General features: G+C 44.0%; 1 protein-coding gene across 1 annotated transcript in view; it reads right to left on the bottom strand.

Annotated features, from left to right (window-relative positions):
• Positions 1–27442, bottom strand: part of LOC124283304 (GRIP1-associated protein 1-like) — a 104220-nt gene that overhangs the window by 56359 nt on the left and 20419 nt on the right. Inside the window, exons 14-27 of the mRNA XM_046719338.1 lie at positions 26142–26241; positions 25594–25671; positions 22639–22773; positions 22048–22143; positions 21410–21556; positions 20144–20257; positions 19540–19683; positions 19162–19236; positions 18628–18684; positions 16368–16467; positions 15141–15198; positions 14607–14676; positions 13485–13598; positions 9662–9755 (exon numbers count right to left, since the gene is read on the bottom strand). Coding sequence (XP_046575294.1) covers positions 9662–9755; positions 13485–13598; positions 14607–14676; positions 15141–15198; positions 16368–16467; positions 18628–18684; positions 19162–19236; positions 19540–19683; positions 20144–20257; positions 21410–21556; positions 22048–22143; positions 22639–22773; positions 25594–25671; positions 26142–26241 — 1382 coding nt within the window. The remainder of the gene's footprint in view (positions 1–9661; positions 9756–13484; positions 13599–14606; positions 14677–15140; positions 15199–16367; positions 16468–18627; positions 18685–19161; positions 19237–19539; positions 19684–20143; positions 20258–21409; positions 21557–22047; positions 22144–22638; positions 22774–25593; positions 25672–26141; positions 26242–27442) is intronic.

Consider the following 27442-nt stretch of genomic DNA (forward strand, 5'->3'; position numbering starts at 1 on the left):
GGGCTTCGCTTCGACCAGAGTCCGGAAGCCGACGACTGCTCCAGAACACCCCCCAGCCTGTGAGGGGCGCATCGGTCTGAACTGTGAGAGCTGGCGTCGGGATTTCCAAGGGGAACCCCTGGTGAGATTCCCGACATTTGTCCACCACTGAAGGTGAGGTGTCAACCACTTTCGGGGACTGTGAGACTGCGCTCCAGATCCTCCGTGTGAGTCCACAGCCGAGCCAAAGCTTGCTGTATGGGGACGCGCATCCTCAACCGGGCCCCGCCACACTACAGAGATCGTCACGCGCCATATGGCCCAGTAGGCGGAGCCAAGTCCGTGCTGGTGCCTGGGGCTGGGAGAGGAATGAAGATACCATCTCCTCGAACTCTGGTGACCCGGTCGGGCGACAAGGAAACGAGATCCTTGTTACGTTTGGAATCGCTGGCTCCAAGAAAAACCAAGTCCTGGGTGGGTACCAGGTCGGATTTCTTGAGGTTGATGATCCACCCCAGTCGAAGTTAGAATGTCTATCACTGTGTGAGTAGCATCTTGACTTCGCTGGCTGTGTTAGTGCTCGAGCAACCAGTCGTCTAGGTAAGGGTAACAAGCGCCTTCCTTGCGGCGGCGAGCTAGGGTAGCTGGGACTAACATGAGCTTGGTGAACACCCTTGGGGCAGTCGATATGCGAAGGGGAGCACCCTGAATTGGTAATACATCCCGTCGTAAAGAGAACGAAGGTACTGCTTGAGCGATGGATGTATGGGTACATGCAGAATCGCGATCCTTTAGGTCGATTGGCGTGAGCCAATCGGCCGGGCTGAACAGATGAGATCACCGGAGCGCAGTGTCTCCATCTTGAAGGATGGTACCGAAAGCACGCGATTCAACCCCTTGAGGTTGAGAATGGGGACGGAACCCGCCGTCTTTCTTCGGACGAGGAAGAACGCGTGGAATAAAATCCCGCCTGTTCCTCTCGGTGGAATGCGCTTCGATTAGCGGACTTGTCCAGCAGAGCCTGAACTTCGTCAGCGCAATATGTCCGCCCTGGCTTGACATGGCGGCACGAGTCGCGGCGTATGCCGGTGAAGTCGGGCGGACCTCGCCCACAGTGGGAGATGGCCTATGCTGACCCGTGGCCAGCACCCAAAGCGTTGTTGGTAGCCTTCTCCCATTCCGGCAGGAATAGAGAGAGGCGGCCTCCCACTGGGATATGGGGTAGGAAGCGGCGTGTAGACCCGAGTAGCGGAGCTGACTGGGCGTGACACACGGCTTGAGCGGCAGCCTGATGGGTTAACGGGAGGTCGGGGCAGACCTCCCGCTCCGCAGGCTGGGGAGCTGGAGCGAGTCGAGACTGCTCCTTGCCCCTACCCTTGGCGGACCTGTTCCTCCGCCTACCTACTAGCGGCGAAGCCAGCCCGGCAGACTCGGGTGTAGGCTGCACCCCGGCGGAGGAAGGTGGCACGAGGAGCTGGGGCGAGACACCAGCTGGTGCTCCAACAAGGCCTTAGAGTCCTTGAAGGAGGTAGCTGCAGCGGCAGCCTCCGGTATGACCTGCTGGACCCGGGAAAGAGGGTCGCTCCCAGGCGGAAAGGGAGGGCCAGCAAGGTCTGCTGTGTTGCTGCCGAGTACCTAGGCGTCGACAGCCACAGCCTGCGCATCCCCATGACTGCGCACATCACCGTCCGGCGCAGCAGACCACAAAGAGTCGCGCCCGCAGGTGAGCCTGAACTTCCCAAAGCTGGACGGAGCAGCGACATGCGGCGACATTATCGCCGCCAGCATGCCCTCCGCCTCCAGGGCCGACCTCTGAACCCGAGGGAGAGGTAGGCCTCATGGACCACACACCCGCACCTGCTGCATCGCGTTCCGTAGACCTCCTCGTAGGTCGGGTATGCGTGTGCCGCAGGGAGGCGCCGAGGGCAAAGGTGGAGTAAAGCGCCTTGCCGAGCAGCCGAGCTGCTGCTCGAGGAAGCCGAGCCTCCCCAGAGGCGGCGAAGTGAACACACATTCGTCTACAATTGGCACAACGCAACAGGGAATCCTCCCCAAGCTGGTAGCGCGCCGCACGCGAGATCCGTAAGTCAAACCGCACTCGGGCACCAGACAAGAGGGATCGACCCACGTCCGAGACCAAGCGAAGGCAGCAGAATGCGGAGCTGCGTCTGCGAGGGTTGCCTAGGGCAAACTCCCTCGCCTGGCAAGCGGAACTCAGTCGAGGAGTCCACGCAACCAGCAGGCACCGCTGCCTGGGGTAGGCCCTCGGCAATTCTCTGCCGGACCTCCGCCAAGGCCGAAGAAAAGCGGAAGCCGCCCGCCAGGCTCCTCAACCTCCCCAAGCTCCATTGACTCTGCGCCGGAGCCCGAGTCCGGAGGCTGGGTCTCCTCCGTCAGAAGAGGACCCTAACCCCGACCCGGTGGACTGCCTAAGCTAGGAACCACAGGAAGGGAAGAACAGACAGACGGCTCCACGTCGCCAGCGCCAGCCGGGCGTCGTGCGGGACCCGGTCCCAGGCGCTGGAGGCAGGCCAGGCAGAACTGGTGCCTCCCGCTCTCATGGGCTGGTGTGCGCAAGGACCGGAATACCAGGAATACTCAACGGTCCCCGCGCTTAACTCCGAAGGGGACTGGGAGCCCCTCCCTCTCGAGCAGCCGAGGCGTCGGATCCAAGCCAGAGGCAAAGGATCTACAGGCGTCTCAAGGCTGAGGGATCGAGCCGAGCCCGGCGATCTCACCCGGACTCTCCGCCCCGTCCGGTGGGTGAGGAACTCCTGCCGGAGACCTCCAACCGACTCGAACGAAGGACTTCCACGGAGTCCATATGCTGCTGAAACATAGAGTCCATTACTGACATGTCAAAACCACTCGAAGTGGTAGGAGAGGGGAAGGGCCTCGGGATTTTTTTTCCTTTTTGACGTGACGTTTTGTTTTAGACGGGGGACCTGCGTCAGGTCCCCTCCCCCGCCTCAGCGCATCTCACGATAAAACAACATATCGCGGCCGCCTCTTCTGGGCCGGGGAAAAGGCCAGACAAATAGGGGCAGGACTCAGCGCCGTGGCCTGTCTTCTCAAGACAGGCAAGCGCGATAGCTCATGCCTGTCGGCCCGTGGAATTTCTCTCTGTCCACAGACCGAACAGGATGAAAAGGCCTGAAAGCAAACACGCAAGCATGTAGCTAACAGCCGCCAGCAGCATATAAACACGTGAAAACATTGAAAAATATGTGAAGGTTACCACGGAAAGTAATAGTTGGTTTTAATAATAATAATATTACTTATCATTACATGGCACGCTAAACTTCCCGCCATGGCAGAGCAACACGCGCGTAAAACCACGGAAAGTTCGCGTATTTTGTATTAATACAAAGTCACAATTATGAAACAACCAACTGTAAAGCTTTACTGTTCCTTGTTTTAGGCAAATAAAGACCATACATACAGGTGGTGTCTCAGACATAGCTTTCTTAGTAGCTTTCAGGCTGTCCGCTCATGAAGTCGCGCTCTATTTCTATAAACACGCCTGTTCACGGCAGTGACAGCAGAAGGAATGATGATACGGGTCTAGGAGCCTACCACTCCAGTTGGTAGCATGCGCTTAAGGGAGGTAACTCCGTGAGGTAGGGGCCATTATAATAAATAAAAGAGTTTATTTATTGTTCAATCTTTTATTCAAAAAACATTGATACAACTGTCACAGGACATTTTTCAGCCGGAAAATGCATAATATGTACCCCAAGGACGATCTCTCTGAAAAGAATGATCAAAATTGAATTAGAAACTTTAAACAATCTCACTAAACAACCCAAACTATAAGAGATTACATGTCAGCGTTTAAATTCATACAGACAACATGCATTATTGTTCTCCAAGGAATAATCAGTGAGAGATTAGTTTATTTGTGGATTACTGATGAACTTAACAAAGTTTCTTCTATGAATGATACAGTCAGAACTAGACAATCCAGTGACTGAGATCATGACCATTAATCCAAACAGAGATGATGACATGTATTGAGTGAGTGAGTGAGTGAGTTTTGGATTACGCCGCACTCAGCAATATTCCAGCTATTTGGCAGCGGTCTGTAAGTAATTGAGTCTGATCCAGACAATCCAGTGATCAGCAGGATGAGCATCGATCTACACAATTTGGGACACGATGACATGTATCAACTAAGTCAGCGAGCCTCACCACCGGATCCCATTAGTCGCCTCTTACAACAAGCCTGGGTTACTGAAGATAAATTCTAACCTGGATCTTCACAGGCCGATATGTATGGACCAAGTCAGCTTGCCTGACCACCTGATCCCATTAGTTGCCTACGTGAGCATGGGTTGCTATGGGCCAATTTTAACCCAGATCTTCATTATGAGACCAAGGCAACACAGCAGCGCTTTCAAACTAAGAGCCACATTTCTCCAGATAATTTATTCAAGTACAGAAGTTCAACAGAGCCAAGGCTATTAAGATTCAGGAAGGAACATAAAAATATGACAGTTGTGTGCCAGATCACTTTTACAGACTGGTGAAAATCAAAACTTTCTAACCCTGACAAATAGTGTCTTATTTTGAGTCAGTAATTCATTAAATTCCTATCACAGCAGTCCATAAACTAAACAGTCTAGGGCAAGCACACAAATGGTCAATAACATGAGCAACGACCAATTTAAAAAGGGTAATTAACATTGTTTGAAATCAACATTGCAACTCAAGTCACTCTGTCATAAGGCTCATGTGAAAAGGATCAAGACATCGAGGTGCCTAGATTCAAATACCATAGCACAAATGACCCTCCTTAATTTTGACACTGGTTCACCACAATCAGCAAAGTTACACATTTTGACCTCATGCACCTCATTTAACACACTACAGCATGAGCTGCTTCAGTGAGTGAGTTAAGATTTATAGTCACATCGGCAATATTTAAGCCATATTGTAAACCAAATTCACTGTGTTCTTTAATCTGATTGGTTGAAAAACGTGATCAAATGGTATTCGATTCCCGGAAATTCGCTGCGTATTAATACATACAAACATCGCTCATACCATTGTATTGTTACGTCGTCAGCTGAGATGACGTCATTCAAATCATATTGTGACGTAAAGTCCGAATGACGTCACAAATGAGCAGTTCTAGATGCTACTATGGAAACCAGCTGAAACGGCCGGCTGATGACATTGCACTGCTGTACCCGTACTCTATGTCAATGAGTGCAGACACAAAAACGTGTGTGGACCTTTTGGTTTACTTTTGTGTTTACAATGTCGATAAACATCATGTGTTGGCCAATGAATTTCCGGGTGTTATTGAGTATTTGAAGCATGGGAATATTCCATTTGAAACCTCCGGCTGACGCCGTCGGTTTCAAATGAATTCCCGTGCTTCAAATACTCAATAACACCCGGAAATTCGCCAACACATGATGTTTATCTCCTAATCGTGACTTTGAAAAATCATAAATTCATATAAATGGATGAACTGCTTGAGGCTACAAAGTGTCAAGCACTATCTCAAATGGCCAACCTTAATGCCTGGACCACCTTCTGTGGTTGTGGATGAAAGATGCCTTGTGGTCTGAAGCTCTGCCCCCAACGGACACAGCTTCATGAAGTGACTCAGCCATGAGCTGTGACCATGGTTCATGTGGGGCAGTCAAGACAACAGGCAAGGCAACCAGTAGGTCATTAGTGAAACAAATAGACTCTCATTAGTTTAATGTTTGTCTAATATCAAAAGAAACTCAGAACTAGTTCAGCACAATGCCCACTTACTTCTTTGACACTGTAACATGATCAATATTATCAGTCTTATTAACCCTTCAGGTAAGAATCACTTTCAATACAACAACTTAACATGAAGTAGAGGACAGACACTAACGGTTTTCCTACAATTCTGCCCACAGTACGTTTACAAAGCATCAAACACACAGAGCTTTTTTCATATTGATTTCCAAAATCAGCATCTCCAGACAATCATTCTCAGCATCTTGCCGACGTAATGGAAAACAATAAATTCAGCTACAAAGCATCTGATTTCATAAAATGGAAAGTGGGATGAGGTTGTGGTATCAGTTCAAGTTCAAGCTGTTGATCTGGGATGAGGTTGTGGTATCAGTTCAAGCTGATGAGCTAGACACACAAATGGCTTGATATAGAGCTCAGTAACAACAGCAGAACAAACATAAGGCCAACAGCTGGCGAAACTTGGTCAATAATCGCAGGATCGAAAGTCATTTCAAAGTCAGTCATCTACATAAGTGAGTGCATTATACACACATGGTCAATTCCTTTCACATTGGGTTTGTAGTTAAAGCACCTGGCCTATTCATGTCACCATTATCAAAAGCCAACTGTCCTGTCTGTCCAGCAAGCATATTCGCATCATTTCATCACTAAACATAACCTACTTCTAAATGGATCCCTGATTTAGCCATGACTGCAGTGGCTGAGTGAATGATGTGATATTCAGCATTATTTCATCACTAAACATAACCTACTTCTAAATGGATCCCTGATTTAATGATTATTTGACTGCAGTGGCTGAGTGAATGATGTGATATTCAGCATTATTTCATCACTAAACATAACCTACTTCTTAATGGATCCCTGATTTAGCCATGATTATTTGACTGCAGTGGCTGAGTGAATGATGTGATATTCAGCATTATTTCATCACTAAACATAACCTACTTCTAAATGGATCCCTGATTAGCCATGATTATTTGACTGCAGTGGCTGAGTGAATGATGTGATATTCAGCATTATTTCATCACTAAACACAACCTACTTCTAAATGGATCCCTGATTTAGCCATGGACTGCAGTGGCTGAGTGAATGATGTGATATTCAGCTTCTAAATGGATCCCTGATTTAGCCATGATTATTTGACTGCAGTGGCTGAGTGAATGATGTGATATTCAGCATTATTTCATCACTAAACACAACCTACTTCTAAATGGATCCCTGATTAGCCATGATTATTTGACTGCAGTGGCTGAGTGAATGATGTGATATTCAGCATTATTTCATCACTAAACACAACCTACTTCTAAATGGATCCCTGATTTAGCCATGATTATTTGACTGCAGTGGCTGAGTGAATGATGTGATATTCAGCATTATTTCATCACTAAACATAACCTACTTGTTAATGGATCCCTGATTAGCCATGATTATTTGACTGCAGTGGCTGAGTGAATGATGTGATATTCAGCATTATTTCATCACTAAACATAACCTACTTCTAAATGGATCCCTGATTTAGCCATGATTATTTGACTGCAGTGGCTGAGTGAATGATGTGATATTCAGCATTATTTCATCACTAAACATAACCTACTTCTAAATGGATCCCTGATTAGCCATGATTATTTGACTGCAGTGGCTGAGTGAATGATGTGATATTCAGCATTATTTCATCACTAAACACAACCTACTTCTAAATGGATCCCTGATTTAGCCATGATTATTTGACTGCAGTGGCTGAGTGAATGATGTGATATTCAGCATTATTTCATCACTAAACATAACCTACTTCTAAATGGATCCCTGATTTAGCCATGATTATTTGACTGCAGTGGCTGAGTGAATGATGTGATATTCAGCATTATTTCATCACTAAACATAACCTACTTCTAAATGGATCCCTGATTTAGCCATGATTATTTGACTGCAGTGGCTGAGTGAATGATGTGATATTCAGCATTATTTCATCACTAAACATAACCTACTTCTAAATGGATCCCTGATTTAGCCATGATTATTTGACTGCAGTGGCTGAGTGAATGATGTGGTATTCAGCATTATTTCATCACTAAACATAACCTACTTCTAAATGGATCCCTGATTTAGCCATGATTATTTGACTGCAGTGGCTGAGTGAATGATGTGATATTCAGCATTATTTCAGCAACATCCTTGCTATCTGTGAACCAGTGGGGAACTGAGAGAGCAGGAGTTATCCTTTGCTTGCAAGGGGAGGTGGGGTAGCCTAATGGTTAAAGCATCTGCTCATTACGCTGAAGATCCGGGTTCGATTGTCCACATGGACATAATGTGTGAAGTCCATTTCTTGTATCGCCCACTGCTGGATTGTTGCTAAAAGCAGAGTAAAGCCTTCCCCACCGCCCCTGGAGGCACAGTACGAGTCATAAGCTAAACTTGTAGAATCAGAGAAAGATCAATTTCAGCAAAAGGTAGGTGATTTGGTTGGTGGGTTGGTCTGTTGTCCAATGTAGCACTCAGCAATATTCCACCTATATGTTGGCTGTATGTAAATAATCCAGTCTGGACCAAACTATCCAGTGATTAACAGCATGAGCATCGATCTTCACAATTGGGATCCGATTACATGTGTCAACCATGCCATTGAGCCTGACCACCCGATCCTGATAGTCATGTTTTAAGCATGGGTTGCTGAAGACCAATTCTAACCCGGATCTTCACAAGTAAACGGTAGGTGAAGTGAAAAAGGGTTTAACATGGCGTTCAAGATTACTTCACTCAATTACCAACAATCATGGGGGTGTTGGATCAGCTAGTCAACAAATTACCAACCCTAGAGTCCCCACACAAAGTGTTTGCACTAACATGGCAATGTCCCTCACCGCTAAAGATGAATGAAAAATAACATATTTACTAGGTTTTATCTTTTGGTCACATAGAACATTACCTTTTGTATGATGTAGTTATCATGTTAACAAGATGTCATGTGACCTTGAAGATAAGGTCAAGGTCACCCAAATCGACTGTAGGCTGTCAACCATTTCGATGATATTGGGTACAACAATGCATGAGATATTGCATTTTGATAAGTTTGAAATGTGGTCAAAGTGTTGTCTGCGTAATCCCCCAAAGTAGGCTGTCACCAAATTTGAAGACTTGGGTTCATGAGATATTGCATTAACAAGAATCGGGACGTATGTACGCATGCTGCTGAATGCATAGTCCCCTGTTGCACGATGCGACGAGGGACAACTTAACTTGAGGAAGAATGACATTTTGCTGGACCAGACTTCAGAGGATAGGCTAAAGTGTGTGCGCTTGTTGTTTGCTTATGTACTCCACAATATTACAGCTGTTGAAGGCTCCCAGTAAATAATCACGTTTCGACAATCCACAGTGGGTATCATGCGAGTGTATTTTGGGATGGTAAACACATTTTTTAGGGAAAGACAAGGATTTCTAACACAAAATATTCACCATCATACATATGACTTCAAAAGGTTTTTGATTGTTTGGGTTTACAGTCACAGCAATCAATATAGTTCCAACTGAGACATGCTCTTTAGACAGTGGCATAATAATTGACCACATAAATCTTTTCTATTTGCCTTTCAAGGCAATCCAGGAGCTGCACTGTATCCAAGGGAAGCTACTCTAACCCAAGTCTATGGACTTGTGTACGGTTTGCCTGTCCTGTCATTAGGTTGTGAAGTGTCAGATGTACACAGTCACAAAATGACCAGGTAACAGGTCAGAAATATTTCGGTCAAATCAAGGCTCAATCCACCTTCATGGTCCAATCATGGTAGAATGTTCTGGTTGCATGGAATCATGGGGAAACAAAACAATGTTTGATGGGATCCTGGTATGCAAACAAACAACTCTGAACAGTGAATTCACGGGCTCCAAAGTCAGGGCCACACAAGTCTCCCATGAAGAAAGAAAACATATGAATTACCTGATCTGCTGTCCATGACATAGTAGCTAATGATGGCAGTCTTCTTCAACAAGTCATCAGCCATGCATGCATTGCTTGTCTCCAGATGAGAGACCTGAAATATCACAGACATTAAACACTGGAGTAACATGTAATCACCCAACATAACAAACAGTGTACCCACCCTGATACAGTGTACCCATCCTGACACAGTGTACCCACCCTGATACAGTGTACCCACCCTGACACACAGTGTACCCACCCTGATACAGTGTACCCACCCTGACACACAGTGTGTACCCATCCTGACACACAGTGTACCCATTCTGACACAGTGTACCCATCCATCACATGACACAGATGTACCCACCCTGACACAGTGTACCCACCCTGACACAGTGTACCCATCCTGACACAGTGTACCCACCCTGACACAGTGTACCCACCCTGACACAGTGTACCCATCCTGACACACAGTGTACCCATCCTGATACAGTGTACCCACCCTGACACAGTGTACCATCCTGACACAGTGTACCCATCCTCACACACAGTGTACCCATCCTGACACAGTGTACCCATCCTGACACAGTGTACCCATCCTGACACACAGTGTACTCCACCCTGACACAGTGTACCCATCCTGACACAGTGTACCCATCCTGGCACAGTGTACACAGTGTACCCACCCTGACACAGTGTACCCATCCTGACACAGTGTACCCATCCTGACACACAGTGTACCCATCCTGACACAGTGTACTCCACCCCCATCCTGACACAGTGTACCCATCCTGACACAGTGTACCCATCCTGACACAGTGTACCCATCCTGACACAGTGTACCCATACCCACCTGACTGACACAGTGTACCCATCCTGACACAGTGCACCCATCCTGAAAGTGTACCCATCCTGACACAGTGTACCCATCCTGACACAGTGTACCCATCCTGACAGACAGTGTACCCTACTCCCTGACAGTGTACCCATCCTGACAGTGTACCCCATCCTGACACAGTGTACCTACCATCCTGACACACAGTGTGTACCCATACCTGACACAGTGTACCCATCCTGACACAGTGTACCCATCCTGACACAGTGTACCCATCCTGACACAGTGTACCCATCCTGACAGTGTACCCATCCATCCTGACAGTGTACCCATCCTGACACAGTGTACCCATCCTGACACAGTGTACCCATCCTGACACAGTGCACCCATCCTGACACAGTGTACCCATCCTGACACAGTGTACCCATCCTGACAGTGTACCCATCCTGACACAGTGTACCCATCCCTGACACAGTGTACCCATCCTGACACAGTGTACCCATCCTGACAGTGTACCAATCCTGACACAGTGTACCCATCCTGACACAGTGTACCCACCCTGACACAGTGTACCCATCCTGACACAGTGTACCCATCCTGACACAGTGTACCCATCCTGACAGTGTACCCATCCTGACCACACACAGGTGTACCCATCCTGACACAGTGTACCCATCCTGATACACAGTGTACCCATCCTGACACACAGTGTACCCATCCTGACAGTGTACCCATCCTGACACAGGTGTACCCATCCTGACACAGTGTACCCATCCTGACAGTGTACCCATCCTGACACAGTGTACCCATCCTGACACAGTGTACCCATCCTGACAGTGTACCCATCCTGACACAGTGTACCCATCCTGACACAGTGTACCCATCCTGACAGTGTACCCATCCTGACACAGTGTACCCATCCTGACACAGTGTACCCATCCTGACACAGTGTACCCATCCTGACACAGTGTACCCATCCTGACAGTGTACCCATCCTGACACAGTGTACTCCACCCACGGTGTACCCAGTGTACAGTGTACCCATCCTGACACAGTGTACCCATCCTGACACAGTGTACCCATCCTGACACAGTGTACCCATCCTGACACAGTGTACCCATCCTGACACAGTGTACCCATCCTGTACACACACAGTGTACCCATCCTGACACAGTGTACCCATCCTGACACAGTGTACCCATCCTGACACAGTGTACCCATCCTGACACAGGGTGTACCCATCCTGACACAGTGTACCCATCCTGACACAGTGTACCCATCCTGACACAGTGTACCCATCCTGACAGTGTACCCATCCTGACACAGTGTACCCATCCTGACACAGTGTACCCATCCTGACACAGTGTACCCCATCCTGACAGTGTACCCATCCTGACAGGTACAGTGTACCCATCCTGACACAGTGTAACCCATCCTGTACCCACTGACAGGTGTACCCATCCTGACACAGTGTACCCATCCTGACACAGTGTACCCATCCTGACACAGTGTACCCATCCTGACACAGTGTACCCATCCTGACACAGTGTACCCATCCTGACACAGTGTACAATCCTGACACAGTGTACCCATCCTGACACACAGTGTACCCATCCTGACACAGTGTACCCATCCTGACACAGTGTACCCATCCTGACACAGTGTACCCATCCTGACACAGTGTACCCATCCTGACACACAGTGTACCCATACAGACACAGTGTACCCATCCTGCACACAGTGTACCCATCCAGACACAGTGTACCCATCCTGACACAGTGTACCCATCCTGACACAGTGTACCCATCCCTGACACAGCTGTACCCACCCCTGACACACAGTGTACCCATCCTGACACAGTGTACCCATCCTGACACAGTGTACCCATCCTGACACAGTGTACCCATCCTGACAGTGTACCCACACAGTGTACCCATCCTGACACAGTGTACCCATCCTGACACAGTGTACCCATCCTGACACAGGTGTACCCATCCTGACACAGTGTACCCATCCTGACACAGTGTACCCATCCTGACACAGTGTACCCATCCTGACACAGTGTACCCATCCTGACACAGTGTACCCATCCTGACACACAGTGTACCCATCCTGACACAGTGTACCCATCCTGACACAGTGTACCCACCCTGACACAGTGTACCCATCCTGACAGAGTGTACCCATCCTGACACAGTGTACCAATCCTGACAGTGTATGCCCATCCTGACACTCCACCTAACCTGACACCCTACCAGACACAGTGTACCCATCCTGACACAGTGTACCCACCCTGACACAGTGTGTACATCAACTGCCATCAACTCCTGACAGTGTACCCATCCATACCACTCCATCCTGACACAGTGTACCCACCCTGACAGAGTGTACCCTGACACTGTGTATCAGCAACCCGGCCATCAACTCCCAGTGATTCCTGATCCTGATAACACCACTGTACCACACAGTGACCCAAGTGTACCCATCCTGACACAGTGTACCCACCCTGATACAGTCAGCTCCACCTGACATCACACTGTACCCATTCTGACACACTGTACCCACCCTGACACAGTGTACCCATCCTGACACAGTGTACCCATCCTGACACAGGTGTACCCACCCTGACACAGTGTACCCATCCTGACAGTGTACCCATCCTGACACAGTGTACCCATCCTGACACAGTGTACCCACCCTGACACAGTGTACCCACCCTGACTGAGTGTACCCATCCTGACAGTGTATACCCATCCTGACACAGTGTACCCAACCTGACACAGTGTACCCACCTTCTCCTCCAGAGCCCACTTCTGCTGCTGTACATCAGCAACCCGTGCCATCAACTCCCCATATTCCTGCTCCACCTAACTACCACTCTACCACACAGTGTACCCACCTTCTCCTCCAGAGCCCACTTCTGCTGCTGTACATCAGCAACCCGTGCCATCAACTCCCCGTATTCCTGCTCCACCTAACTACCACTCTACCACACAGTGTACCCACCTTCTCCTCCAGAGCCCACTTCTGCTGCTGTACATCAGCAACCCGTGCCATTAACTCCCCATATTCCTGCTCCACCTCACTGGTGAAACTGAAGTTGGCCGTGTGGTTGGGTGACTGCAACACAAAACACCTGTCAGTCCTCACCTTACATCTATATGTAACAGAATGCCAAGCCATGGAAATATTCTGCCTTTGATGGATTTGGATAGTATCCTAACAAGGTAGACTGCAGTATTTTGGTCCCCAAACCGGAAAAAAGTTATTATGCATTTACAGAAGTTGTCAAATGAAAAACAGCCGAAAACATGCTCATTTCCTTATTTACGGATGAATAAAGCAAGAGGATTTGTCACCTTCCATTGTTTCTTGTCAATGCTGTGTCACATTTTTCAAATAAATCGCATGTTGGTACGTTCATTCCTGAATGCAATTTCTGTTCATAGACACATGATGACTTATTCAGCAAATCTGGTGCTCCACATGACAAATTGCTGCACCTTAGATAACAGAGCCAAACAGGTTCGCTATGATTATATGCTTTCAACCAAGTGACAGAACTTAACTCCGATTCATTTGGTCGCCAGACTCAGAAATTCCAGCAATTTGATGGCAGCAAGAAAATAATCAAATCTTGACCATATGATCCCGTGGTAGATATTATGAGTACTGGTCCACACTGTAGGGTACACAGATATACATTCAACAAGTCACTAAGGTTGACCTCTCAATGCAATCAGTTGCCTCTTACAGCCTGCAGCAGTTACTGGAGAATACTTTTAAATCAGAACACTCAAGAATTGATCTTCAGAAACCCATGCTTGTCAAAAGAGGCGCCAAACGGGATCAGGTGGTCAGGCTCGCTGACTTGGTTGACACATGTCATCATATCCCAGTTGCCTAGAACGATGCTCATGCTGTTGATCACTGGATTGTGACTCACTTATTTACAGACCACCGCCATATAGGTGGAATACTGCTGAGTGTGGCGTTAAACAACAACTAACCAACCAGTGGAATACTGCTGAGTGTGGCGTTAAACAACAACTAACCAACCAATCAATCTAAGTCCCAACCCCCACACAGATATTGACTGAATGAATCACAACATGAGTCAATACCCACCTGCGGCCCACTGGCCATGGAGTCTTTGGTTCCTAATCCACTGGCTCCTGCACTCCAGGACGACACAGAGCTGAAACAGATGTAAATCCCTGTTAATATATTTCCAAGTCAGGAACAGTTTGAACTATACTGAATGGATTTCTTTTATTCATGAGGCTATTAGTTGCTGAGACCCTTTAAATGAAATTGAATTTCTGGAAACATGTTTTCCAAATACACTTCAAAGTTCAACTGTCTTCTAAATGTTGCCATTAAGGCAATGCAAAGAGGCATTCAAAAGTACATTTGAAAGTTTGCTACAGTCAGTTCTATGCTCACATTTTTACATTACCCTGTGCAGTTTACAAAACCAATTTAACAACAAATAGTACCAATACATTAGCAAATCAAGTATGTCTGGTGTAAAAATGCCCTGCTTTCTATGATAAGACACACACTTTTGTGCAAATTCCACACATCTAAGCTTGGCCAGTACATTGCCATTGTCACCCTTTTGTGGCCTAGTATTAAAATTCAGGACTTTCTCCTACTCACCTGCTGTCTCCCCTTAGTGGGTCTGACGGGTCGACAGGCCGGAACAGATCCTCTATACCTGCAACATAAAGTGATTTATGAGTCAGGAATGCTTGCCTGCAACATTTTCTTCAATCCTAAATCCCAGTGGTGCGTTTACACAGATCTAACAAGTTTTTGCTAATCATTGCTTGGATTTCAAGACATGGCACATCTTATTTTACATCCAGATATCAACACATAGAGATTACAAGGTGGATGAGTTGACTCAAAACACTGCTTTGAATGGTACTTCACTCAGCAGAATCTTAATTAGGGTGGAAATCAACTACGTTATGCCAGTTGCAGCTGTTAGTCAATTTGGTGAAACCTAGCAGATTAGCATGGTGCTGAGACCCTCAGGATCATAATCAGGGACAAGTTTAGGATCCTGGCTTAACTAATGGACAGAACTCTGTTTGATGTCAGCTTGGTGAGCAACTCACATCCATCAACGCAATGGTATACTCAGACCTGCAGATAATTCTTTGAGCCATTGAATTGTATATTCAGGTTACTATCTTCAGTAGTTATCTTTGGTTTAAACAATGACATCACTGCATCATCACACTGGCTATTATTGAGGGGAGTTGAGATAATCCACTGGCATCAGAAAAGGGTATGTACAGGTTAGCTCCTTCCTCAAGGACTGAATGGACTGCAAATTGTGCGACAATAGGAGACTGTGAAAAGGGTACCTAGGCCCGACAATCCAGTGACTGACATGAGCAGTGATCTGTGCAATTTGGAGACGATCACATGCATCAATCAAGTCAGCAAGCCTGACCACCTGATCCCATTAGTTGGCTCTTACAATAAGCATTGGTTGCTGAAGACCAACGCTCACCCAGATCTTCACATGTTGCCCTCAGTGAGGTCCTTACAAAGAATAACAACCTGCCCATACAATGAACTTAACACACCTAAACAGTATAAAGTGACATACATGCCTTTGTAGTGTGAAATAATTGACAAGTCCACAGCAACTCCCTATATTAATAATTTGGATAGCTATAGCGTATGATTATATTTCTAATAATACCCAACCTAGAAAAAGTTCAGGGCCAAGTTTCACAAAGCTCTCGTAAGCCTAAGATCTCGTCACAACGAGAGCTTTGTGAAATGGGGCCCTGTTCTGCAAAACAACCAAATAGCACATGGTTTGACTAGAAGGGAACAGTATGTGTGTGTATCATGTCAAGGACTCACTCTGTCTGTTCTTGGTATCAGACAAGACATCCTGCAGCCTCTCCTGCAGTTTCTCTGCCCTCTTCCTCTCAGCATGGAGCTGCCGCTTCAGGTCCTTCAGCTGAAACATGAACTCACCACTCAGCCACACATCACATATCGTGGTCAATCACTCCTTTCAGTGGCATTTTAGAAGTTCAATATAGACAAACTTTATGGATAACAACTTCTTTATTACGAGATTGCGACGTTTCGATACAGGTTATCGTACATATTTGCTATATAGTCGTCAGTCAGATCCTATACACTCTCACCATCACCTCATGATTACAGGTCATACTGGTCTTTGGGAACAGCTTCTTATCAGTGATTTCAACATAAGTTAATATCAGAAAGGAATATCCTATATCCCGTGTCCCTACATGTTCCCTTAAGACTATCATTAACTGTACCATAGAAGAGTCATTTATTGATAAAAACATGTAAAAATATTCAATGATCTATTTTTATATGAAGATAATCTTCAGATTGCATGACGTCAGTATTGATCCATGCCATAAGGTTACAGTTACCAACCACAAACTCCAAATAGGTTCTATGGCAGCTGTGAAGCACAAAAGCTGGCTATCAGATGAATATTTTAATCCTTTAAGTTCAGGTGCGGGTTAATAGGTCTGCAAGTATTTCATTCACCAATCACCATTAGGGTTTTCAGAGAGAAGTTTTCCACTCCAGTACAAGGGAAACACAGGGGAACATATCTTGTCCAGGAGTTTTACGCCTAAGCTGTGTTACCTCCCCCACTTTTGTACAGATGCCTTTATTAACTATTCGCTAACGGTCCCTCCAAGAGGAACATGGAGTACAGGAGGTGAGATGTAATTGGGTTTAACGTCGTGCTTGAGAATATTTCGCTCATATGACGAATGGAGTACAGGAGACCTATCCTGTACAGGAATTCTGTATAATGAGTTTGTATGCACTATTGTCTGAAATAACATGACCCTCGATGGGTTAACAGAGTACTGAGGACCTATCCTGTTCAGGAATTCTGTATAATGAGTTTGTATGCACTATTGCCTGAAATAACATGACCCTCGATGGGTTAACAGAGTACTGAGGACCTATCCTGTACAGGAATTCTGTATAATGAGTTTGTATGCACTATTGTCTGAAATAACATGACCCTCGATGGGTTAACAGAGTACTGAGGACCTATCCTGTTCAGGAATTCTGTATAATGAGTTTGTATGCACTATTGCCTGAAATAACATGACCCTCGATGGGTTAACAGAGTACTGAGGACCTATCCTGTACAGGAATTCTGTATAATGAGTTTGTATGCACTATTGCCTGAAATAACATGACCCTCGATGGGTTAACAGAGTACTGAGGACCTATCCTGTACAGGAATTCTGTATAATGAGTTTGTATGCACTATTGCCTGAAATAACACGTCCCTCGATGGGTTAACAGAGTACTGAGGACCTATCCTGTACAGGAATTCTGTATAATGAGTTTGTATGCACTATTGTCTGAAATAACATGTCCCTCGATGGGTTAACAGAGTACTGAGGACCTATCCTGTACAGGAATTCTGTATAATGAGTTTGTATGCACTATTGCCTGAAATAACATGTCCCTCGATGGGTTAACAGAGTACTGAGGACCTATCCTGTACAGGAATTCTGTATAATGAGTTTGTATGCACTATTGTCTGAAATAACATGTCCCTCAATGGGTTAACGAATAGAGTACTGAGGACCTATCCTGTACAGGAATTCTGTATAATGAGTTTGTATGCACTATTGTCTGAAATAACATGTCCCTCGATGGGTTAACATGGTTAACAGAGTACTGAGGACCTATCCTGTTCAGGAATTCTGTATAATGAGTTTGTATGCACTATTGTCTGAAATAACATGTCCCTCGATGGGTTAACAGAGTACTGAGGACCTATCCTGTACAGGAATTCTGTATAATGAGTTTGTATGCACTATTGTCTGAAATGACATGTCCCTCGATGGGTTAACAGAGTACTGAGGTCCTATCCTGTTCAGGACTTCTAAATCATAAAGTTTGTGTATCACTAAGCTATAGTTGTGTATTAATATGTTTGTATGCCCAATTACCTACAATAACATGTCCCCCTAAGGGATAACAGAGCACTGAAGACCTATCCTGTCCAATAATTCTATACCAAAAAGATTGCATCACTAGGCCTGACTTGACCTTCACTGTTGTCAACCCTAGTACCCAGTCTGTGTGTTTGACAACTCACCATAGTCATGCCTTTCTTTTCATGGATCTTCTTCTCACCTACACTGTCTTTAATTTCCTGCAAGAAATGTCAAACCAAGGATGTACACATGCTTGCCTCGTGAAGCTGAGAGTACAAGTTACAGTCCACACTACCCTTTAGGAAGTAAGAAACATTTAGGTTAAACAAATAGTGTAATGCCAAATATATCATTTGTTTCACTGACTTATGGCTCCAGAGAGTATCTAGAGCTATTGCAAATATTTGTAAATGTGCACAAAGTAGACTGAATCTGGTGACTACACAGACTCAACACTAAACCTAATGTCCTGGGTTTGGATGTAGAAGTACTTCTTTATACTTTCCAAACACCTACACTTTTGGTTACAGGCTTGAAGAACTAAATAATATATGTATGTCATATTGCATTCAAGATATCAGATATCCAAAGGATATGCACTGAGATCCAAGATAACAAAAGCTTTTACTCACAACCTTTGAAAAGCCTGAACATTATCTGTGATTTGACTAACTGTTTTAAAAGAAAATGTTTACCTGTTCTAAAGATGTAATCCTTTCCTTCTGGCTTCCAATCTCTTCCATTAAACTCTCCTCCCTAGTTTGCCATTCCTGAAAAAGAATTATGTTAGAAATTTTTAACTTTAATTTGCATGATTATAATTTCTCTTTGAGATGGAATCAGTTTTATTCCAGATATAGAAAAGTGATTGCCTTTATCAAACTATAAACAAGCACTGTACCACCACTTTAGTTGTATACTGATTATCTTAGAAAACAGGGATATTGAATAATACAGTATCAGCAATTGGGTCAAAAATAACTTCTCATTCATTTTATTAATAATTCACTTGAGACGTTTCCTGATTTGGAATCTCCTTCTTGCTAATAAGAGAAACACAGAAACAGACTTACCTTAGTTTCTATTTGTTCTTTTTCGTGTATTGCAGTGACCTCCTCTTTGTGGGCTGACCTGAGATTCAGCATCTCCGTCTCCTGGCTGGACTTCATCTCACTGATCACTTCCTCGTGACTCAGCTTCACCTGCTGCATGTTCTCCTGGATGATAGGGAGTGCACAACAGTGTCAACAACAACTACAGAACAACACATGGAGACACTAGCTAAGTGTGTTATCGTAATATCAAATATTCAGAAAGAATTGTATTACTGATAACTATTTGCATTCTATAACTTGTTTGTCGACTTATATACACCCATTCTGTTGTGAAACATTCTATCAATTGATTCAGCACTAGATGTCTGTTGTTAATGCTGCACTCAGCAATATAACAGTATATGATGGTGGCATCGAAATTTTCGAATTTGGGCCAGACAATCCAGTGACTGACATCATGAGCAGTGATCCATGCTATTGTGGTATGAGGACGTTATCATTTACATCAGTGTGACTGAATACCAGATTCATTTGGTCGTCTCCAACAACAAACATAGATTCTTGGGGATCTTCTCTAACCTGGAATCAACTTGGGGCACACAAGCATATAATTCAATCTCACCTCTGTTTCCTTCAATCGTCTCTCCAACCAGCCTTTTGCATCTTCAAGGGACTTAACTCTTGTCTGGAGTTCATCGCACTGATGTTCATATTTCTGTAACTGATCACATCTTAGCTGGAAAAGATTAAAGACAGTTCAAATCAACCCTTTCATATCAATTCTTCATTTGAATGCTTTAACACACAAAGGACACAATTCCATTCTTCACTCATTCAATACCTAGCTTGAGTTCAATAATTCTACATGTCAGCTCAAGCTATACATTGAGTATTCTCAGTAACATCACATGACATAGTTTATGTTGCAAGTGAAGGTGAGATAAATGTTACAAGCAAAGGTGAGCTACATGCCACACCCAGAGGTAGTTAACCCATGTTCATTTCACACAAGGTAAGCCACAGTTTACATTTGAAGGTGAGCTATTTATTTCACACTGAGGAAGTCATCCCCAGTCACATGTCACTTGTGAAGGGGAGGTACATCTCACTTGTGAAGGTGAGCTACGTGTCACTTGTGAAGGTGAGCTACATGTCACTTGTGAAGGTGAGGTACATGTCACTTGTGAAGGTGAGCTACGTGTCACTTGTGAAGGTGAGCTACGTGTCACTTGTGAAGGTGAGCTACGTGTCACTTGTGAAGGTGAGCTACGTGTCACTTGTGAAGGTGAGCTACGTGTCACTTTTGAAGTTGAGCTACGTGTCACTTGTGAAGGTGAGCTACGTGTCACTTGTGAAGGTGAGCTACGTGTCACTTGTGAAGGTGAGCTACATGTCACTTGTGAAGGTGAGCTGTCACTCTGTGAAGGTGTCACTTGTGAAGGTGAGCTCACTTGTGAAGGTGACATGTCACTTGTGAAGGTGAGCTTACGTGTCACAGAAGGTGTCACTTTTGTGAAGGTGAGCTACGTGTCACTTTTGAAGGTGAGCTACATGTCACTTGTGAAGGTGAGCTACATGTCACTTGTGAAGGTGAGCTACATGTCACTTGTGAAGGTGAGCTACATGTCACTTGTGAAGGTGAGCTTCATGTCACTTGTGAAGGTGAGGTACATGTCACTTGTGAAGGTGAGCTACGGGTGAGCCACGTGTCACTTTGGAAGTTGAGCTCAGAGTTACATATGACCTTACTTACCCAAGTACATTATGCATGTAACAGAGACCTTTTTCATAAACATGCCGGCAGATGTCCCTAGTTTATATTATATGTTCAGGTGAGCTACATATCACATGTTCAGGTGAGCTTAGTGTAACACATTAAGGTGTTTACCCCTAGTTCCTCTATGTGTTTCTGCAGTGCCTGCACCTCGTCCCCATGCTTCTCCTCCACCTGCTTGATGTAGGCGTGATGAGAGTCACAGTCCTTCTGGTACTTGATGGCCAGCTCATCCAGTAGGGATTTCCTCTTCTCAGCAATCTGAGGAAGTGAAGAGATGGGTGAGTGCATTTACTTACTGTCAGTAGTAACTCCCTTACATCATAAAAACCCTTAAAGTGTCCTATCCAGTGTGTATTTAGTAACTTTAGTAAAAATGTCATGCAAGTGATCTATTCCGTCTATCTAAACATGTCTCTATCAGACATGTGATTTCTTCCCTTAACGTTCGCTAATAATCATAACAGTGCCAGTTCTATTCTTTCTTGATCTTAGACAACATCAACTACAGGGCTAGACTGATGTGTTAAAAGTGATTGCAAGCATCTAGAAGTGGTCAACAGGGCTTTAAATTCTACATGATTTTTTCAGTGTTTTACACGCTACTAAATTGTGCCCCTTGCAGTCACCCAAATCCAGTCAAGCCAATCAAATGCCACGGAAACACTTACTATTATATTTTAAGGTTATGCACTTGGCTTGTATTGAAATGAGGTCTGCATTATAAAGATTTGAGATGAGCGTGTACTGACCTTGCTGACCTCCTGTAGGGCCTGTATCTCTGTGTCTCTCTCCTTCTGGGCAGCCTGGAGCTGGTCCAGGGTCTCCTGGCTCGCCTTCTGGCTCTCCTGCACAACAGACAGATCATTCTCAACCACCACACATCTTCAATTAGTAGCCCTGGTCTCTTCAAGTTTTTGCCAAGTCAGCTCAAATAAAAGCTAATTCTGATATCTAATGATGTAAATAAACAATTTCAGGCTGTCACAACTTCAACATTACCATCTAGTGATTGACATTGTGAGAGTATTGTGAGAGTTGGGGTACAAAGACATGATCAAGGTGCTGCTCAATCCATTGGGCCACATTTTACAACCAGGTTTCTGTGACCAATTCTAACCCAAAATCCTAATTCCTGATCCTGAACAATTCAGCGACTTCTAACAAGCAGTATTGAATGCCAAATCTAGAGACCAAATATAACCCAGTCTCCCTATGTTTACAGACAAAATACATGAACTGAAAGAAAGAACGAACCAACAAACCAATGAACCAACTAACAAACAATGAAAAAAAGAACGAATGAAGGCAGACAGAGTGGATGACGTTGCTAGTGTTCCTACCCTCAGCTGCAGCTGCAAGTCCTCCCTGTGCTGTGACAGCTGTTCCACTTTGTTCTGTAGCTCTGTGACCTGTTGCTCATACTTGCTGCTCTGTTCCTGGAGCTGCTGGGAGCCCACAATGCCAGCAGCATCAACCTGATGTCAGAAGACAACACTACAGTCAACATCTTCACATGTAGGACATTTTGTACTGAATTCTAGTAAGAAAATCATCACTCATCTAATACGCTTCACTTTTGGAGTAGCAGAAAATTAAAATGTCAGGAAAATTAGGGATAAGTTCATTTAGCCTTTAGTCCAGTGGAGCTCGAATCTCTTAATGCCGTTCTAAGATTATGCAGGCTGTTTATATCTGCTGATATACACACTCATCATTAACAAGAACATTACGAAATTAAATCTGTCACATAAATATTAATGTTTTGTGTGTTTTGTTTTGTTGTTGAACCACAGTCAGAAACACTATAGCTATGTGATCGCAGCCTGTTCCATCAGTAAATAACTGAGGCTGGACTAGACAATCCACACGTTGTTATCATGAGCATGCATCTAAGCAGTTGGAATAGGAAGACTGTATCAACTATTTGATCACGTCAATTGCTCTTACAACAAGCATGGGCTGCTGAAGACCAATGCTAACCCAGCTTTTCACACTACACTCTGAACTATGAAAAATAGACAGATATACAGTGAAACCTGTCTAAACGGGCACCCCACAGGGCCGAAATAAAATGCCGGCTTTGACAGGGTGCCGGATTAGACAGTGACGATCATTTTCCAACATTGCTGCCATTTACACTTGTCAATCCCTTATCTCTATAATGCCTTTGACCTTTCGTAATTGTGCAACAAATCAAAACAATGTTGATGACAGATAATTATTCTTTATTCAGCACAAAACATTGTTGAAAACATCACGCTTTTTCACAATGTCCAAAACCCATCATGACACACAAAGTGACTGACGAGTCAACAAAACCAATGCCTATTTATTTACTCTTTGATTAATGCAATCCCCAAGTGTTTATTAAGTATAACCGTGGTAATCCTACGGATTGGACTGGTCTTACCCATGCCGGCTTAGAGCGTTTGATTCACCGCGCAATCACTATTTTCTGATTATCTAGCATGACAAGAGGATTACTTAGTGTATTGGACTATGGGTCCTTGATTGGACTGCTCATACCCATGCCGGTTCAGACAGTGTTAATTACCGTATATGACCGTCTATAAGCCGACCCCATGGATAAGCCGACCCCCAAACTTGACCCTCAAAATCAGTGTCAAAATCATATCTCTCATGGATAGGCCGACCCCCCGCGATGGGTCGCGGCCAACAGAGACCAGAGTACCCGGGAAGTATGTTCCATCAACGATGAGACACCATTACGAGAATATTACATAATAAAGATTACCGGTGTTTGTTTACCTTTTTTTAACGATCACTGCTTGCATCAACAACGAGACGCCATTTGGAAAGTGGATATACAGCGTAAGTGTTGGTGAGAATATTACATAATAAAGATTACCGGTGTATTGTGGCAACATGTGTTTGTGTTCCTTTTTATATCCCGACGATCACTGCTTGCATCAACGAGACGCCATTTTGTGAAATCGGTGAGTATGGAAATGTCAACCCAAGAGAAAAAGTACAATCGGTAAATAAAAACTGAAGTCAACTTTTGTTTCAAAATATATTATTTAAGTGTCCATATTTCATCTATATATATATGAGAATAAGAAAAATAGTCCACTAACAATAAACACTGACATTTCTGCAAGAGAGTTCTGAGATTTTCACAAGTCATCGGCCATAAACCCATCAAATTCCGTGTCACTGTCCTCCTCATATACTGTAAGTCGATCCACATTATTCAAAGAATTCACTGTCATATATTTTGTGTCTACTCACGGATCGAAACGAAGTGTAGTTGACAGAAAATGCATAATATATTTTGCTTCTCTAAATATCATATTTATTGTAGCAACAGACTGGCTTGCTTATTTTACCCCATTCAACAATCACAAACTGATTACCGCCTCGTTCCATGTCACGTGCTTACCACGTTCATGATGGTCCCAGATAACCTTAGTGTTGATTATATATTTTTTTACATAAAACTATTACACAATGCTAGGATATATTTCTTTAGGTTAAATAATAGTATTCAATCAATAGAATTCATCCCGTTATATTATTGTGCATGTTTGAACTTGTTCAATGGGAAGCGTGTGCACAGCTGATTGCTATTTCGGTTTTGTGTGTAGAGACAAATACGACGGTAATCTTAATTAATTTATAGAGCAAAACTGTAACTAAAATTACACAATGCTAGGATATATTTCTTTGGGTTAAATAACGGTATTCTGTATTATATTTTCCTGATGATTTCGTCCAGAATTCGTCCGATTATATTATTGTGCATGTTTGAACTTGTTAGCGGGGAAGCGTGTGCACAGCTGATTGCTATTTCCGGCTTTGTGTACGAGACAAATACGCACGGTAATCTTAATCCCTGCAAATAAAACAATGCCCAGCAAAAACAACTTATAACTTAAATGGTAATTAATCTTGTCTAATGATGTTTAATTGCAAATTACTACTGACAAAGTCGTCTTCTGTTGTTTGTTCACGCGAAGTGATACGATGTTGTTTTCTTACCCCTGGAAAAAAGTTTGATGAAAGTGTAACTCATGGATAAGACGACCCCCTTCTACAGACTGCTTTTTTTGGTCCTCAAAATTCGGCTTATAGACGGTCATATACGGTACAGTTAAAATTGCTTGTTGGGATCAGAAAGTCATGCCGGAATATGGAATAGACAGGCGCCGGATTAGACAATGTTTTAATTATCATAATATCGTTGTAAAATGGTGGGACCAAAATGACAGTGTGCCGGATTAGACAGGTGTCGGTGTTGGCAGGTTTCACTGTACAATAAATGAAGCACCAACCTGTGACTGAAGAGTCTTCACAGTTCTCTGTAGATCCTGTATCTGGTGATCTGATGAGGACTGCTTACTCTCATCAGACTGTACACACAGGAAAATACTGGCTGTCAATCATCCTGAATTACCTTGTGTACCATATGTTATTCTGTTATAATGTATACATTGAATAAAGTTACAGCCATACCTCCATACTGAGTCTATTTCAGATGACACAATTCTAAACCATGCATAATACAAGGTACATCTGTGTGGATAAGAACTTTTGATTTATTACATTAGCAACATTTTATGCCGATTCTTACAGATTCTGGTAAATACTGCATAGCAATGGACAAATTCCTTTGGACAACATTACACCTTTCATATTATGATATATAAACCATGGGAGTCCATCATCTCGACACACTGACTTTGTCTCTGAACAAGTGTTTTTTTCCTGTTTAGTAGTCCAGGAACACTATTACAAACACTGAATATTACTACATCCTGAACAAACCATTGACACAACCTGTGATTTACTAATTATTTTATCATTTAAACTCTTGACATACTTTTTTATGTTTCTCAATCTCCTGCTGCAGTTTGTTGATCTGGTCTTGATAATACTTCTGGTCTCTGTCCCTCGCTGACTGTAACTCCTCAATCTTCTTACTGTAACCATGGTAATGTACAATATATAGCTCTGTCATTTAAGCATAAGAGTAACTATGTGTGTATTCTTTAATAACTCAGTAACAAACAATCTATTTGACGACAGCCAATCCAGTGACTGATATCATGAGCAATGAACCATGCCACTGGGTTATGTTGACCTGCCATCAACAAACTGACAACCTGACCCAATAAGTTGTCTCTTATTATCAGAATAGGTTGCTGGGGACCATTTTAATCTGGAATCCCTGTGGGTTCATTAAGTATGTAATCACATTGTTACATGGTCAAGAAATATTGGCCACCATGTCTAAAACTTCTGTTAACATTTTGTTCTTTTCTACATACACTATATTCCTTGTAGTTTCCTAGAAGACATTGGTTAACGACCAGAGACAGATAACTTGATGGATAATGCACAGACAAAATCATTGTACACATTTACACTAAAGTCATAGCACTAAGATGGAATTGTGGAACATGACCATAATAATCAATTGAAAGTGAGTGAATGAGTGGGATTTTAATCATACAAAATGGCTGCAGTTGGCAAGTACTGTATAAATTATCTCCCTTTGTTGTCACTTCACCTGTCATGCCAAGCTATAACAAATAACTTTACAGTATTCGTTGTGATAAAGTGCAATAAGTCTGAGAATCAGATGTGTTAATGCATTGTGATGAAGTGTGAATTTTGATTGATATTTGGACAGACCAAAGTAAAATATATCCTGAACTTCTCCACTGTGTTCAGAGAATCTGGATATATTTTGGAGATATACACCAAGATGATCTGCACACTCACTAACACGACTCTTGACCCTGACATACATCTTCCAGAAGGAGTGAGTGAGTAGGATTTAACACAACTGGGTATAAATCTAGCAGTTCTCAGGAGAAGCTCAATGTGGAAAAACAGCAAGTAATGCAGGCCTGAAATGGTTCCCACTCAAGTGGAAATCCCAAATTGTTTCTGACTAAACCACCAATCATTATCAGGATTTATCTGATATTCTAACCCATGGTTCTTGCTGTCCTAAAGGACACAGACCTTGCGCCAACTGCAGCATCTCAGACAATAGGGACACCTTCGCCCTCAATAGTTACTACAGTCACCCCTCCATAACGCAGGTCTTGGGGTCCATGGTGACCCTCCATGTTATACGACATCTGCATTGTACATAACATGAAACATAGGCCA

Source organism: Haliotis rubra, unplaced genomic scaffold (assembly GCF_003918875.1).
Source record: "Haliotis rubra isolate DU_JTF1 unplaced genomic scaffold, ASM391887v1 Scf312, whole genome shotgun sequence".
Taxonomy (NCBI): domain Eukaryota; kingdom Metazoa; phylum Mollusca; class Gastropoda; order Lepetellida; family Haliotidae; genus Haliotis; species Haliotis rubra.